Source organism: Anser brachyrhynchus (assembly GCF_964034855.1).
Source record: "Anser brachyrhynchus genome assembly, chromosome: 6".
Taxonomy (NCBI): Eukaryota; Metazoa; Chordata; class Aves; order Anseriformes; family Anatidae; genus Anser; species Anser brachyrhynchus.
Window position 1 is genome coordinate 36699751 of NC_137700.1, and position 14835 is coordinate 36714585.

Genomic DNA, 14835 nt, shown 5'->3' on the forward strand with positions numbered 1-14835 from the left:
CGGGTCCAAAAGCACCTAGACAAAGGACAATGCCAATTTATCACAAGGTCATAGAGACCTTTGCCTTGTTGATTCATGTTCTCTGCGCCCAGCCTCGCAGAAGACCTGTGGGAAGGCCAGCTGTTTAGTCTGAATGTCATGAAGAAGAATGAAGCAAATATGGTGCCCCCTTCAAATTTTAGCTCGCTAGAGAAATCTGGTACTACATCAAACGGGTATTTATCTTGGATGCCAAGGGAAAGGAAAGGCATTTTGGTGCATGGACTAGTGGCTGAGTGGGAAATCTGACATGACTGCATAAAATGGACTTATGGTCTGTAGCAAATGAAGGTCTGTCAATCAGACAAAATGTCAGACTCTGCTTAACGAAATGGGCTTGTTTATCACTGTAATTATGTGGCCTTACAATGATAAGGTACTGCATATACATGTCTTACTCTGTGCCAGGAACTGTTCTGCAGAAACCCAGTAAATTTAATTACTAAAGGAGGAAAAATAATCCTCTGTTTCATGATCTATCCACCCCTGCAGTGAATACTCAGGGGAAATTCCCACTGAAGCCAAGCAGATGGTTCCCACCTTGTTGTACGCCCAGCTTATTTTCTTTTAAGCTATGAGGTGGTTTACAATGCCATTTTTCTCTGGAGCTGCCTTGCATTTGGCAGACTTCTCCTGAGTGCGTGTGAATTCCCTTTTATTGTATATATGAATGAATCTTTTTTTTTTTTCCCCGCAAAGAACAAATCCCACTTCAGACTCACATAAATGAGGACATGAATCAGACAAGTATCTAGTCGAAACACGCTTTCACCAAGATGACTCCCATTGACTTCATTACAAGGGAGTCAATAATCAGCTTTAATGTCACTGAGCCACATTGTCTCTGGTGTACTTCCAGAAACATCCGTATTGACTTCTTCAAGATTTGTCTATAGACCAGTGTCATGTACTTCTGATTCTGAGCAATCTCTTACTCCCTTTTTGCATGGATATGTAAGTTTGCAGCAAACTTAAACAGATGCTAGGCGGAGGAAGGAGCTGCTTGCTTTCTCTGTGCCTGCTGGCAGCCTCCATTGGTGCTGGCAGCAGGATGAAATATGGCTGTGATATTCTCCAAAGCAAACTTTTTCCTTGTGTCAGAAGCCAGCTCAAGCCCTCTGCACCGCTCAGGGGACTCCCCCATCGCAGAGGTGTGGTACCGGCTTGTTCCCAGCAGCGCAGTAAATCTCTGCTCTTTTCCTCTCATCTCAAAAATTTCCAGGCTAGGGGGGGGTCTCAGAAGAAACATCACATGGGTTTTGGAAAACTGATGAGCACTGATGATGTCTCTCAGGAAACTTTCCTTTAAGTCAAATCTTTGTAAAACTAGATGTGCCCAGATTAAAGGATAAACCTAAATTGGCAGGTGCCTGGTTGGGGAATGGTGTATACTTTATCTGATTTGAGACTATGTAGCTCCAAGGAGTTCTTTAAAGAGAGATAAATCATTAATCCCCACAATCAGTTCAGAGCAGCCAGAAAATAAGATAAAGTTCCTGTGTCTTTGTGCCACGTATACCTGCGGGCATCTTCTAACAGATTTCTCTGCAGCTTGCATTCAGCTCTCTGCTTCAGTCAGAGATATAGAGGGAAGCTGTGTTTGAACGCAAAGAAAATAGCTGAAATCTCTCATGAGATGTAATTTAAAATGGATGTTCTTGGAAAAAAAAAAAAGTCATATGCAAGCATTACAGCATATTTTTTCTCTGATGCCCGTTAATGGGAACACACAATACCTGGATGACTTAACCTGTGACCATTATTTATTGCAACCCATTTTTTCCCCAGAGTGAATGTCTGAATTCGAACCTTCCATTTATCGCTAAGTGCACTTCTGGGAAGGGTAAAGAGAATGGCGAAGGCTTGGATCTGCAGGCAAGCAGCACACGGCAATCAAACCCAGCAAGCAGGGAAGTGGCTCTAAGTGTCCTCTATGCTGCCTGTGCTGGGCTGGCCGTGCAGGCAGGCCCCGGCAGAAAGAAAAAGACCCCGCAGCCTGCTCGCTCCCCTGACAGTTTGCTTCAGTCACTCCCTTTTAACCGTGGAATAAAGAATCCTCTTGCAGGCTTTGGGGAGAAAAGCCTTCCCCCAGGAACAGCTCCAGCTCGGTGATGTGTGCAATGCAGTGATGTGCCACAGCATCCTGGATGCAGAATTACTGTGAGGATCAAAGCAAGTTTAATCAGCTCAGCATTTCGTGAGTGTTTGCAGCCCCTCCTGCCTGTCTCCTTCACTTTGGATGGCAACGATGCAGGGAAAACCAGTACCAGCTGTGTGGCCAGCCTTCCCCCAGGCATTTCGCCCTCACCCTTCAATGGGAAGACAGATGGAAATGTGAATCAGGAGCGATCAGATCTTGCCAACTCTACCTGTTGAGGGAAGGGCTTCTGGGGGGCTTCTGTCTGTTCTCAATGCAAGTGTACTGCATTGCTGCCAGCGTCACCCGGTGAAGGATTCAAGCAGAACTCTTAATTCTCACAGAAAGCACAGTGTTCAGCATTAAAAGAGCTGGACTTTGAAGCTAAATCTGGATGAATTAAGAGCACAGAATGCTTCTGAAGGGGAAAACAGATTTTCTTTTAGTTGTCTGAGACATTAAGCCCTATTTAAAATAATGAGGAAAAAAGTTTTGCAGGTCTTGTTCAATATAAGTTGCTATTCTAGGCTTCACCCCTTCCCCGGCTGGTATTTCCTGCTCTCCAAAATGCAGAGGGAAACTTTGGAGTTATTCAGTGGGATCTATTTGCAAGGGGAGCCCTTACCCGGTGCTGTGGGGGGACTTGACTGGGTGGCCGGGGCTGCTGTGGGGATGGGGCTGCTGAGGGGCGACCGGCGAGGCTGCTGGTCCAGAGACCTTCCTCTGCCGTGCCCTGGGCGAGACGGATCTCAGCTCCATAGGCACCTGCCTTCTTCCCTGCACGCCAGGCAAATCTTCAGGAGCTGGAGCTGCCTGCTGTGGAGCAGCTACAGGAGCTGGTTTGCCACTGCTGAAAAATAACTTACTAATCTGACTAAGAAATCGCTGCTTTCTTTCAGCGTCCCTCCCTCCCACCTCACTGAGCGGGCAGGTTCCCGTGTTAACTTCTGGAGTTGCCGTCATCTGCAGCAGTTCTTCCCAGCTCTTCCCCCTTAAGCTCTTTTGGACAGAGATGACTGTGAGCTCCTTGCAGCTCATTCACCGGGGCTCTCAGTTTGGCAGGGTTTCAGGCTGATGCCAGGACAGCCACGGCCACGGGATTATTTTTTTTAAGGACGTTTAGTTCCTGCCATCTGTTTGTTGGCTCAACTCTACAAAATTTAGATTGTGTTGCCTTCCCAAAGTTGTTTTTTCCCCCTTGGACCGCTGTCAGGATATGCAATCTGTCTCGGTGAGCGTTCCAGTCAGCACTCGAGGTACGATAAAATGCCTTCGACTCTTAAACATGTTACTTTATTCGTTAACAACACACACTGATAGCGACGCACTACCGTGCATGGCACCTGAAAGGCAATGAGTACCAAGAGGCTCCAAACCTCTGATGGGCAGTTACTGTATTTTAGGAGTAACGTGGCAGCATTTTATATGCTATTCCCTCCCTCTGGCCTTTCAGAGCAGGTCGTTTGGTCAAGTCGGTGCTGTCGGTGCCGTCACTCTCCCGGCCTGGGGCTGTCCAGGCGATGCAGGCGATGAAAACGCAGGGGCAGCTGCGCTGCCTCTGGCTTCCTCCTGCTCATCCGCAGGGCGGTTACACCCCAATTCATCTTTGCCATTTATTTTTCCCTCGGATGTTTCGATGAAATCTGTGCTTCTTTTCAGATAACACTTTTAAGAACAGGCCATTCCCAGTGACAACCCTAGAGGTATGACAGGTATGAGAGGTATGAAGGTATGATTTCTCACCTGGTAAACAGATTATGAGCCCACCTACACTTAAGGTATGATTTTAGATTCTACTTGATGGCTGGACTATACCTACATTTGTATTACACCTTTAACCTTACAGAGTTTATTTTCTTTAAAACCCTAAAAAATACTACATTGGTAGTGTGTTTCTGGACGAGACCCATGAGAAAGAGACATATAGTTTATAAAATGAAACCATAAAAACCTAAAAATGTGGGAGAACATCTGGTTAATATCTGTGTTCTCATCTAATTGACAGCTTTAAAAAATACTGTCTTAGCTAGAAAATACAATCACCCCTTTAACAAAACAGATCTTCCCAGTCTCACTTGATTGCAGGGCTCACGTGTTGTATATACAGCTGAAGTCCAACTAAATTATCTTTGCTTTTAGCTGACTGCAGTACTTCTGCAGAGACTGATGATAAATCGGCAACAGATTAAAACTGGATGTTTTCGGTTTCAATAAAAATTAGTTATTTTTTTAAGTGGGAATAACAACAAAGAGGCACCAATTAGGCAATGTAGGATTTAGATAAATTTAAGGTTACGACAGCTGTCTTGCCCTCAGCCAGTATAATGAATAATTTAGAGCCAAATTTAGGGTCACTCCAGCACTAAAGTATTGCATTATCTAATTTCTGTTGTTGCTCTGAAGTGTAAGCAGCAAGCTTATTAAATATGAATGGAGTAATCAGACAAATTCTATGACTGTGTGTGTGAGCTTCTCATTAATGTTTCACAAAGAAGCTCCAAGAAAGACTAAATAGACTGCACTGGATTTAAAAGTAATAAATATACTCCAGAAACAAGTAACTTAATGACCTTCCTATGAACTCAAGGACTTAAACCAACAGGGTACTCGAGCAGAGTATCTTTACTGAAGCAGTAACTCAAGTACATCTCCTTCTGCACATCCCTGGTCACCTCTTGTAGATGATCTCTTGCCAAAATATCATTGCTCTGGTACCATCCACTTAGTGCTCGTGTCAACGCTACACTTGCACGCTGCTAGTCTTGGCCATCACCGCTCACCATGACCTTGTGACAACACGAGATGATTACCGTAAACTGTAGGGATGGCGTCTTAGTAGGACACAGAAGGTACCTTCAAGCCAAGTTAGCAATTAGGGCATGGTTTCGAGCATCCTTTTCCTCTCACTGACTTCAGCAGATAGCACTCCTGGGATCAAGTTCTTCAGCTGTGTAAGTGAGTACTGCTTCAAAGTGAGCTCCTGAGCTAAGAGAAAAAAAAATATTTTGGCCTTTTTTTCAGCTTTCCAGGAAGGAGGCTTTCAATGTCTAGCAGAGGAAAACATTCTCTGTTTTAGTTTATTTCAGTTTTAACAGTGGAGATTGGATGCAATGTTCCTTTCAGAAGTGGAAGGTGAATCAGGATACTATGAAAAGCATGGTTCTTTCCTCATCAAACATTTTAAAGAAAGGCTCAAATTAAAGGAAATCCATTAAAAAAAAATAATCCAGGTGGGCTTTCTAGGTGGTATTGGATTTATAGGTGCAGCAAATGGAATCCTTTTTTACTAGCAAAAATATTTCTGAATAAACTTCTCATTATCTTTTCCCTGGTGTGATTACTATAAAAAGCAAACTTAAAGTCAATTTGTCCATCTGTCTAGAGAATATCCATACAAACCTGGCCAGATAAAGAAAGAATGATAAAAAATATTATGAAAATCTATAAGAAACCTGTCAGAAAATTGACAATACTCAACTCCATTTTCCTTTCTTATTAAAAAAAATAATAATAATTTAGGACTTTCATTGTGACAGGCAAAAATATATTCTGACCTTAGGGTTGTTCATAGTCCGTGATCACGACATGAGATAGGATAATCTGGATAGAGTAGAATAATATTGATCCAGCTATGTCAAAATATTTATTTATTCACAGCAACATAGTAAATATGCAGTGTCATTTTAATGATTGCTAGCCAGAATCAAAAGCAGAGTGTTCACCATCTTTAGAATCTCTTTATTTTTAACAGGGTACCCGACAAATCAAAGTCTTTTTTCTCTCTGCCATTTTAAGACTGTCTTTATGAAAATAAAAAGCAGACATTATCAATTTAATCTTACAGGTGGCAATTAGCATCTTTACAGACTCTACAGCCTAAGCAATTAAAAGTTGAATAATTTATGGTAAATGGAAAAATTTCTGTTAACAGTATTATAACGTGCATTAGAACTACACTTCTCTGCCTGGAGCTGCTCGATTATTGATTCTGGAGCTCTCATTAGCAATGCAGTTGGCAGCCCTCACCCGTGGACAATGGCTACTTTTGTTTGTTTGCACTTCTGAATTAATTGGAACTAATCCGTGGTTACTTGTGCTTTTCCAGGGTGAGAGCCTGCCAATAAAAGGGGACGGAGGAGGTGTGCTGTGGTAGTTCTCATGCCAGCAGGACATCTTCCAGGCAAAATGTGCCAGAATGGCCACTGGCTCCCCCTGCCAGGGCATACAGCGGACACCTCTGGCCTCCAAATTCACTCCTGGGACAATGCATAGCAAACCCACAGCTTTGACCTTCTTATCAGAGGCATTTGCTTGGGCTGGTGAGGTACATAAGAGGTGAAGGGAACTCCTTGCAGTATTCATTCTTGCTCTTTCCATAAGCATCTGCTGCTAGTCGAGGGCTGGGGACCTGGACCGACCCAGTTGCTCGTGCAGAGAAGATGGCTGTGCCACTGCTGCAGCCCAGGCACAACAAATCTGAACGGTAGCACTGTTTTGGGAGAGAATACCCCCCTAGATCAAGGCTTCAGCTTGCTTATGTGAAGAAATTACACAATATTTATTTAACTTTGATGTGAGTTTAATGCTAGATGTAGAGTGTCTTTTTTTTTTTCCTTCTTTTTTTTTTTCTTTTTCTTCTTCTGGAGATACAGACTGTTCCCTCTATCAAAAGAGGTGAGGAAAGACGGTCATCTGAGGTGTGGGAGCTCAGGTACTGCACATCCGTCACAAACCACGAATCAGTCTGTATGTGTGCTCACAGGGTGAGAATGGGCCACCAAAGGGCTGATTATTATCTCATTTATCTGGACATGAAAATTGTACAAAGCCAGGTGAGAAAACAAGCACAAATTTGAACTACTGGTGAAGGCATAAATCTAATTTTTTTCTGTCTCCTTCTATCTTCAAATCAAGATTGAATGTTTTGTCTAGAAAACACACTTTAATTCAACTCATATTGCTGAATTTAATGTAGCAGTGGCAGCTTCTCAGATGTCAGTGTCTAAATCTTTTTAACCTTATGTTCTAAATTTACAGGGGGGCAGTGTGGACTTGAATGGTCTGCATAAACAATCCCTCATGTGCTGCATTCTTCCGTATGAACATCTGGTGAGTCCTTCGTCATTCCTAATTAGGATGCAGATTCTTGGAAAATTAGTTCTTTGACAGCAACTCTAACAAGCAACTGTGCAAATTTAAACAAGAACTGAGAATCCTACTAAGGCTTTTATTCAAAAAAAAAAAAACAAAACAACCCAAAGATCTACAAAATATATATTTTTTTCCCCTCATCATCACTGAGTCTTCTGATTCCAGACCATGCTCTGTCATTACACCTGGACATGTACCAGAGATTAAAAGTGACTTCCCACTCCTTAACAGGTATGTCCTCACCTACTAAATGCAACAGGCTCTTTAAGGAACAATTTAAATCGTATCTATATCATATTACTGCATAGCTCTATGGGTGATTTATGACCAATATGTGGTCAGGAAGAATTGCTGGTCTCTTCTTTAGTTAACTGCCAGGGGTGCATTTCACGTTAAGAAGGAATAACTAAAAACATCTGAATCATGCTGTGTTCATTTAGGGTAATGAAGCTGGGGAAGGGTCTGGAACACAAGTCTTATGAGAAGCAGTTGAGGGAACTGGGGTTGTTTAGCCTGGAGAAAAGGAGGCTGAGGGGAGACTTTATCCTGCTCTACAACTACCTCAAAGGAGGTTGTAGCGGCATGGGGGTCAGTCTCTTATCCCAAGCAACAAGTGATAGGACAAGTTGTGCAAGGAGAGGTTTAGGTTGGATATTAGGAAGAAATTCTTCACTGAATGGGTTGTGAAGTATTGGAACAGGCTGCCCAGGGAAGCAGCTGAGTCACCATTCCTGGAGGTCTTCAAAAGACGTGTAGATGTGGTGCTTAGGGACATGGTCTGGTGGCAGACTCGGCAATGCTATGTTAACAGTTGGACCTGATGATCTTGGAGGTCTTTTCCAACCTAAATGATTCTGCGATTCTGTTCAGTCCAACTCAGTTTGGCACTACAAATCTGCAGTAAATCAGCTAACCAAAACCTGCTCTTACCTAAACCATTCTCAACTGAAAATAATCCCTCTAATATCAGAGAAGTCAGAATAAAGATGGAAAGAAAATATTCTTAAAAATAAACAGAAACATAGATGTAAAATTTTAATTGGTGTAAACCTAGACTACCGATCTTGTTCTGAACAAAATAGAAAAATCTGTTCATGAAATACTTGCAGTTTAGGAACCATCATGGGAACAATGACTAACAAAAATTGCCAAACCTAGTGCTAGTATATGTCATGGGTAGTTTTATCTTTCCCTTGCATGCAATAATTGATATTTTTTTTTCAAAACTGCTGCAGTTCAACAAGATGCTGAAGAACCTACTTTTATTGTAAAGACCCACTCACACACAATCAAGTACGTGCTGTGTGCCCATCGGAATGGGACTGAAAGAACTAACAAGTTGAAGAGTTATTTATCAGCGCCTTATTATCCAACCAGATGGAACAGTTAGAGGAAAAATATTAGATGTACTTCAGGCTTTAACAGTTGCTATTACGGACAAAACTCCCCTAGCTGACAAAGGGAACAGTTCACATGACTAGGACCTAAACTTTCAGACAGCTGCAACTCTGTTTTCACAGGAAGAACATGAGCCATGACTGACCTCCTTGCAATTATCTGCTCTGATTTGGATGCAGACAATAAAGCTGGAATCATAAAGTGATTTGCTGAACACAGATACAGAAATGGCCTTCTGCTGATGAATCTACTTTAAAAGCTGACATCTAGCATCATTTTCTTCTGCATTCTGGTGTGTAAGCATTGCTTCAGAAAAAGCTCATCTAAAAGCAGACAAGGAAGTAAGCATCTTCCTGGAGAAGGAAGTGTTGCATCTCTGTTCTGCACAAACAAGTAAAGGATTCCTCCTCTTCTGCAACGGCACTCATCTGCTGTTTGCACATACTAGAGCTACTATTATCTTCCACATTATTTCTTCTCTATAAAGCATAATCACCAGATCCTCGAGGCATCACTTTGTGCAGTTCCAGTGACCTGCATGGAGCATTTGGCCTGTCCCTACCCGACCTACCATGCTTCATGCATAAAGCAACAACATCCTTTCAACCTTTTACTGAGTCCCTTTATTAAAGTTGCTAATAAAATCAGTAACTCTAATCATGCTTTTGGTTGTTGTGGATCCTGGCTTGGCTAGGAATCGTTGGAGATAAACATCTCATTTCAAATAGGCTACTGAGCAGATGGTAATGACTTTTAATCACTAGCAACACGAGGCAAATCTGAAATAATGCCCTTGAGACGAACAGTTTGGTACATCATTCCCACCATTTCGAATGCTGAATAACCTTGCCCCATGAAGCGAGCCATGTGTGATTTATGTACTCATACTTCTAGCTAACTAAAATACTGACAGTCATTAATAGTCTTTCACATTTCTTGTTTTGGGCCCTTATCCAATGCCCACTGAAGTCAAAGCAAACCTCTTCTTTCTAAGCCTTCAAAGACTCCATCTGCTGCAGTAACAAAGAGTTGGGTTTTAATTGCTGATGCAGAAGTCTGGGAGACCAACAAGAACTTGCTGCTCAGTCCTAAAAATGAGGGTAGGGGGTAGTTTCTTTAGTCAGTTGAAACCCGTCTCCTCAAATAAAAAAAAAAATAAAAAAAAAGGGGGCTTTTTGTAATTTGTGGAAACAGTACCAGGGTGAGACACTGACCTTCAGCTCAAGCCCTTCATCTGTGGTAATTACAGTAGACAAATCATTTTAGACAATTCTCAGCTTAGGTCAGTCCTTTAAAAGGCAGTACACGGAGGTGTAGCACAGGCCCCATCCACTGCTGCAGTATGGGAAAGATGAGGTTTGCTTTGCCTTAGGGACATCTTTGTACCAACAGTGGAGCTCTCATTTTTGTGTTACATACTTCCACCCCTTTGCAGTGTTTTCAGAATAGCCTGCTGACCTAGTGATAGTGCTGGGCGTGACTGTGACAAGTTTGCATTTTGGTCCTTGGGCAGCAATCTCCTTGCTTGGAAGCTTGCTACTCCATTTCTGGAGTATTTAAATTTAAATGTATTTCTATTTAAACAGTGCTGTTTAAATAGTTTTGCTGGAGCTTGCTTTCAGAGCAATCTGTGTTTAAGAGCTTTTTAGCAGGGCATTTGTGAGAATATTTCACAAATGGTTTTCAAATGGTTAGCCTGACTAAGCCATATCTGCAAAAGAAACACCATCATGGTTTACAATACATGGTTTAACATACTGCTTAAATTTTAACTTCACATAAGTCAGCAGCAATTTTCCTGCTGACCTTTTACCCAAGTTTTTTTTTTTTTTTTTTTTTTCCCATTTTGTCTTCTGAAGGACTCTGATGCCTCTCTTGTACATCCTGCAATGATGGCCACACGTACCGCTCAACAGGGAATTCACCCTCACAGTTTAAGATGACAGCAAATATTTCCACAGCCAGATTACAGCTATGTAAATGAGATCTAAGCAAATAAGGCACATAATTAAAACCTTGCCTGGTAGTTCCAGAGAGCTGATGTAGGCACCCTACTTTTATTAAGAAGGAATGGTTTGGATTTCACCATTAGTGAACACATGTGTACTACTAAACCCTTCTGCACACGATTGTCCTGGAGAGAGGAGCTAGTACTCCTCTTTGTAACCAGACCCCTTCAGTAATATGTGCAAGAAGTGTGTCAGGGAGGCTGCTCAGCACTGCTAGTGGCAGGAAGCGGGTACTCATCTCCTGGAAGCAGTGTTCGTAGCTTGCATCTCAAGCACTGGGCACCCAGGTAGCTGCTGTAGGAGGTGTGAGCAGTCACTGAGGGAGACCCTGGCCCCAGTGAAAGCCGAAAAAGTGCTTAAGCACACGTGGGCCTTGGTCCTGCTCTGTGCAGAGACAGCAGGAATATGTGCTTCTCAAGCTCTGGGGAGTATTGGGAACACATTTAGCCCTTAGCTAAACATGTGTTTATTTCCTCAGTGTCTCTTCATAGGTTCATCTGCAGTCGCTTATGAATGAGTAAATGAAATGAATGAATGAAACATCCAAGTTCCTGGTACCTTGCTCATGTATAGCTTGCTTTAATGCCTTGGGAGTGTTGTCAGAGAAATGAGTCTGTACAAGTCAGGCCTGAAGAGGAAAACCCACGCGCTGTACTTCCCTTGTGATTTAACAGGAGAAGGGAGAGAGCCAAGAGAAGCCTGCCTTAGCAATACTTTCTTATATGACACACGTGAAGGCAGGAAGATTAATGGACTGAGCAAGTAGTCAGCAGAATGTAATTCTTTTAAGTTGTGCGGGGAAGGTACAATGACTAACGTTGTGACGGGTGAGGGGGAGGGACAGCAGCTCTCCAAACCCATTTATCAGAAAGCCATGTGTCTTTCTGCCCATGCTGTAGGACAGGGTGAAGTGCATGCAACCACAAAAGGTAACTTATGTACTTGAGATTAGCAGCTATCGTCCATAAATGTGATATTCCAGAAATCAAGCACCTAGCACTGAGATGGTTCAAATCCCGCCTTTGAGCCGGTTTGATAGTGCTGTAAGATTTTCTTCTCAGTGCCAAAGGCAGAACTGCAGGGGTCTCACCGCCTTCATTAAAACGCGATACGTTTATGTTCTAATTGACTACCTCCAGCTGTTAGGGAAGTCTGATAGCTTTATCTAAAACTTGGGCCGTAATCCCACAAATTCTTGCGCATATGCCCAGCTGTAAGCACGGCTCACACAGCCGGGCAGCCCTGCTACCTGCCACCTCCCACTGTGACCTGGTTTGGGGATACCAGTTGGAGACTTTCCTTTATTTTCCCAGTACGCCCTCATTTCTGGTCGCGCTACGGCGTATTTTATGACAGGACTCCTAACTAGTTTTTTGACCGAAAGGCTTCCAGCAGAGAACAACCCCGCTGAGCAGCTGAGGGATCCAGTCACACGGCATTCACCGCGCCCTGTGCCCTCGCTGAGCACACCGCGGGGCTCCAACCCCTCACGTTTACACCCTTGCACCTCACACCCGCTGACCACCATTCCCCCCACCCCACCACCACAGGACCCCCGTCCTTCTCCCCAGTTCCCACTGGGAAGGACGAGCCGGAGCCCGGCCGAACTACGTTTCCCAGCGGCTCCCGGGCGGGGGCCGGCGGGGCGGAGGCCGGGCGGGCGGCGGGGCCGTGCTCGGAGCATGGCCGCCAGGGAGGCGGGCGGCGGCGTGGCGGGCAGGGCGGCCCAGAAGCTCTTCTCCCTGAGCGGGCTCTTCGCCGTCTACAAGCCCAAGGGGCCCACCTCGGCCGCCGTGCTCAACCTCCTGAAGGAGAAGCTGCTGGCAGGTAGGCGCCGGGCCTGGTAGCCGAGGGGGGAGGCCCCGTGGGGACGGGGTTTGGCTGGGGCCGCGTCCCCCATCGGGCCAGAAAACCCCAAGGAGGGGTAGTTTGGGGGGGCTCGGCCCGAGGCACGGCACGGGGAGGCTGTGGGGTTTGTCCCCATGCTGCTGCCCCACAGCCGTGGGGCCCGGACCCGGGGACAGCAGGAGGGATGCTCAGCTCCACACCCGCTGCCTCTTGCTGCTAGAATAGCTAAATTTTAACCGAGTGAAAACCGAAAAGTGCTTCAAGGAAGTTGGAAGTTCAGGGCATGGTTTGCAGGAACTTTTTTCCTGAATACAAATGGAATCTTGGCTGTCCCTTACCAGGGGAAAACAAAAGTTTGGTTATTGAAAAGATGTAAAGGGCTGTGGCACGGATTTCCTTCATAATGGACTGGGGGTACTTGTTCATCTAATATAGGCCTGTATTGGAGAACTGGCTTGTGCTCACTTGGTGAGAACAAAGTTTAGGACTGGTGGTCGCCCACTGAGGCTGATTTGCTCCATAGTGAGGAGGCACAGACTGCAGCTCTTGTGTGGGTGAGGCTCGGCCAGATCACGACTGATGGCCTGACGTGAAAGGTGTAATGGAGAGATAATACAGCGTCCTGGTAAAACTTTGGAAATAAGTAAGGGGGCTTAGAACATTAATCATACTTGGTACTAATAAGTAAGGAGCATTGGTCTCTGCACAGTTGCTGGAGTCATCAGCTACATGAGAAGTACGGTGGGTTGGGATGCTCTGACAGCATGAAAGCAGCAGCGAGGAAGTTCAGTTCATTGTATAATTTCCATGGGGCTGCCTACATGCAAATAAACATAAAAATAAATAAGAAAGCTCAGCAGAAAGGGATCTGGGGGTGCTGGCTGGCAGCAGGCTCAACGTGAGGGCAAACACCACAGCAGGCTTCCCAGAGAGGGGCTTGATGCCCTGTGCCTGCCAGTGTTCAGGAGACATTTGGGTAGCTCTTTAACTTTTGGTTAGCCCTGAAGTGGTCAGGCAGCGGGTTGCTGTAGGTCCCTTCCAACAGCAGGGAACTATTCTGAACTATTCTGTTCTATTCTAAACATGGCCCATTGCGTGGAAGTAAATTCAGCAAAAACTGTTCAGATTATTTAGCATAAAATTTGTGTATGATACGTGATTTCACAGGTAAACTGTCTGGTTTTCTAGTAGTGTTGTCTGAACTTTTGTTTATAACAGTACAAAAGAGTTGATTAAAATATAAGTGATAATATCTTGAAAGTTGTTTTGGGTTGGGAATAGATCTAAATGAATCATTGGTCTTAATCAGTACAGTAGTTTCTGCACTACAATTTCATAGTTTATTTTTTTTCTCCTTCGGCAATCTGGAAATATATTCTATTTGTACTGTAATGCCTGAAAGTTGTCCTGTAATGCCTCCTTTCCATTTCTATTTTCAGAAGCTGGTGTGCAAACGAATGGTAACAAAAGAAAAAGTCAGGTCTTGAAAATTGGACATGGTGGAACTTTGGACAGTGCAGCGACAGGAGTTCTGGGTAATGAAAAGTATACATACAGTCATACAATGACCTCGGGAAATATTTTCACACCTACGTGAAATCAGAGGTGGAAGAACAATTTGGGATACACGTGGCAAACCTTGTGGCTTTGGGGGAAGGACGAGTTACTGGAAAAGAGTGATCCAGGTTAAATTTCCCCTTCATATACTTGTACATGCATATAATATGTTCCTGAACAAAAGGTTATTTTTTTTCCAAATCCCTGATATAACTCATGGGCTATTACATCAATTCATTGCACAACATTCTGTATTTTCTAAATAACCTCAGAAATTTATGGCTTTTTTTTTTTTAGTTAAGCTGGGGATTTATAGTCATCATAATTTTCTAAACTATTTGTTCTTAAAATAATGCATTTCTGGGATTTGGAGAGAGCCTTTTGGGCTTGTATACTTGTCAAAGGATAGATGAGTAACAGCAATTCAAGTGCTGTTTTTTTGAGGCTTAGCACAGAAATAGTTTTCACTTGCTGTCCTATCTTGCTTATTAAAGAAGAGTCATCAAGGAGATTTTTTCCTTTTAATTTTGATAGTGATTTATTTATTGAATTCCTTTGTTTTATTAAAGAACAGGATATATCAGTTGCTGTTGAAAACTTGGCCGGGGGTATGATAATTGGGCTGGATTAATCCCGTATCATATACTGTCACCAGTGGTTTTGTTGATAGGTAATGTGGAAAACTACAGCTTGCTT

General features: G+C 43.6%; 1 protein-coding gene and 1 long non-coding RNA gene across 2 annotated transcripts in view; both read left to right on the top strand.

Annotated features, from left to right (window-relative positions):
* Positions 1-1973: 1973 nt before the first annotated feature.
* LOC308197567 lies at positions 1974-9382 on the top strand. Its single transcript, XR_013953091.1, has 2 exons — positions 1974-7285; positions 8563-9382. It is a non-coding gene; the product is annotated as an uncharacterized lncRNA (long non-coding RNA).
* Positions 9383-12382: 3000 nt separating this feature from the next.
* Positions 12383-14835, top strand: part of TRUB1 (TruB pseudouridine synthase family member 1) — a 30770-nt gene continuing 28317 nt past the window's right edge. The window contains exons 1-2 of the mRNA XM_080597635.1: positions 12383-12561; positions 14022-14117. Coding sequence (XP_080453761.1) covers positions 12417-12561; positions 14022-14117 — 241 coding nt within the window. The 5' untranslated portion in view covers positions 12383-12416. The remainder of the gene's footprint in view (positions 12562-14021; positions 14118-14835) is intronic.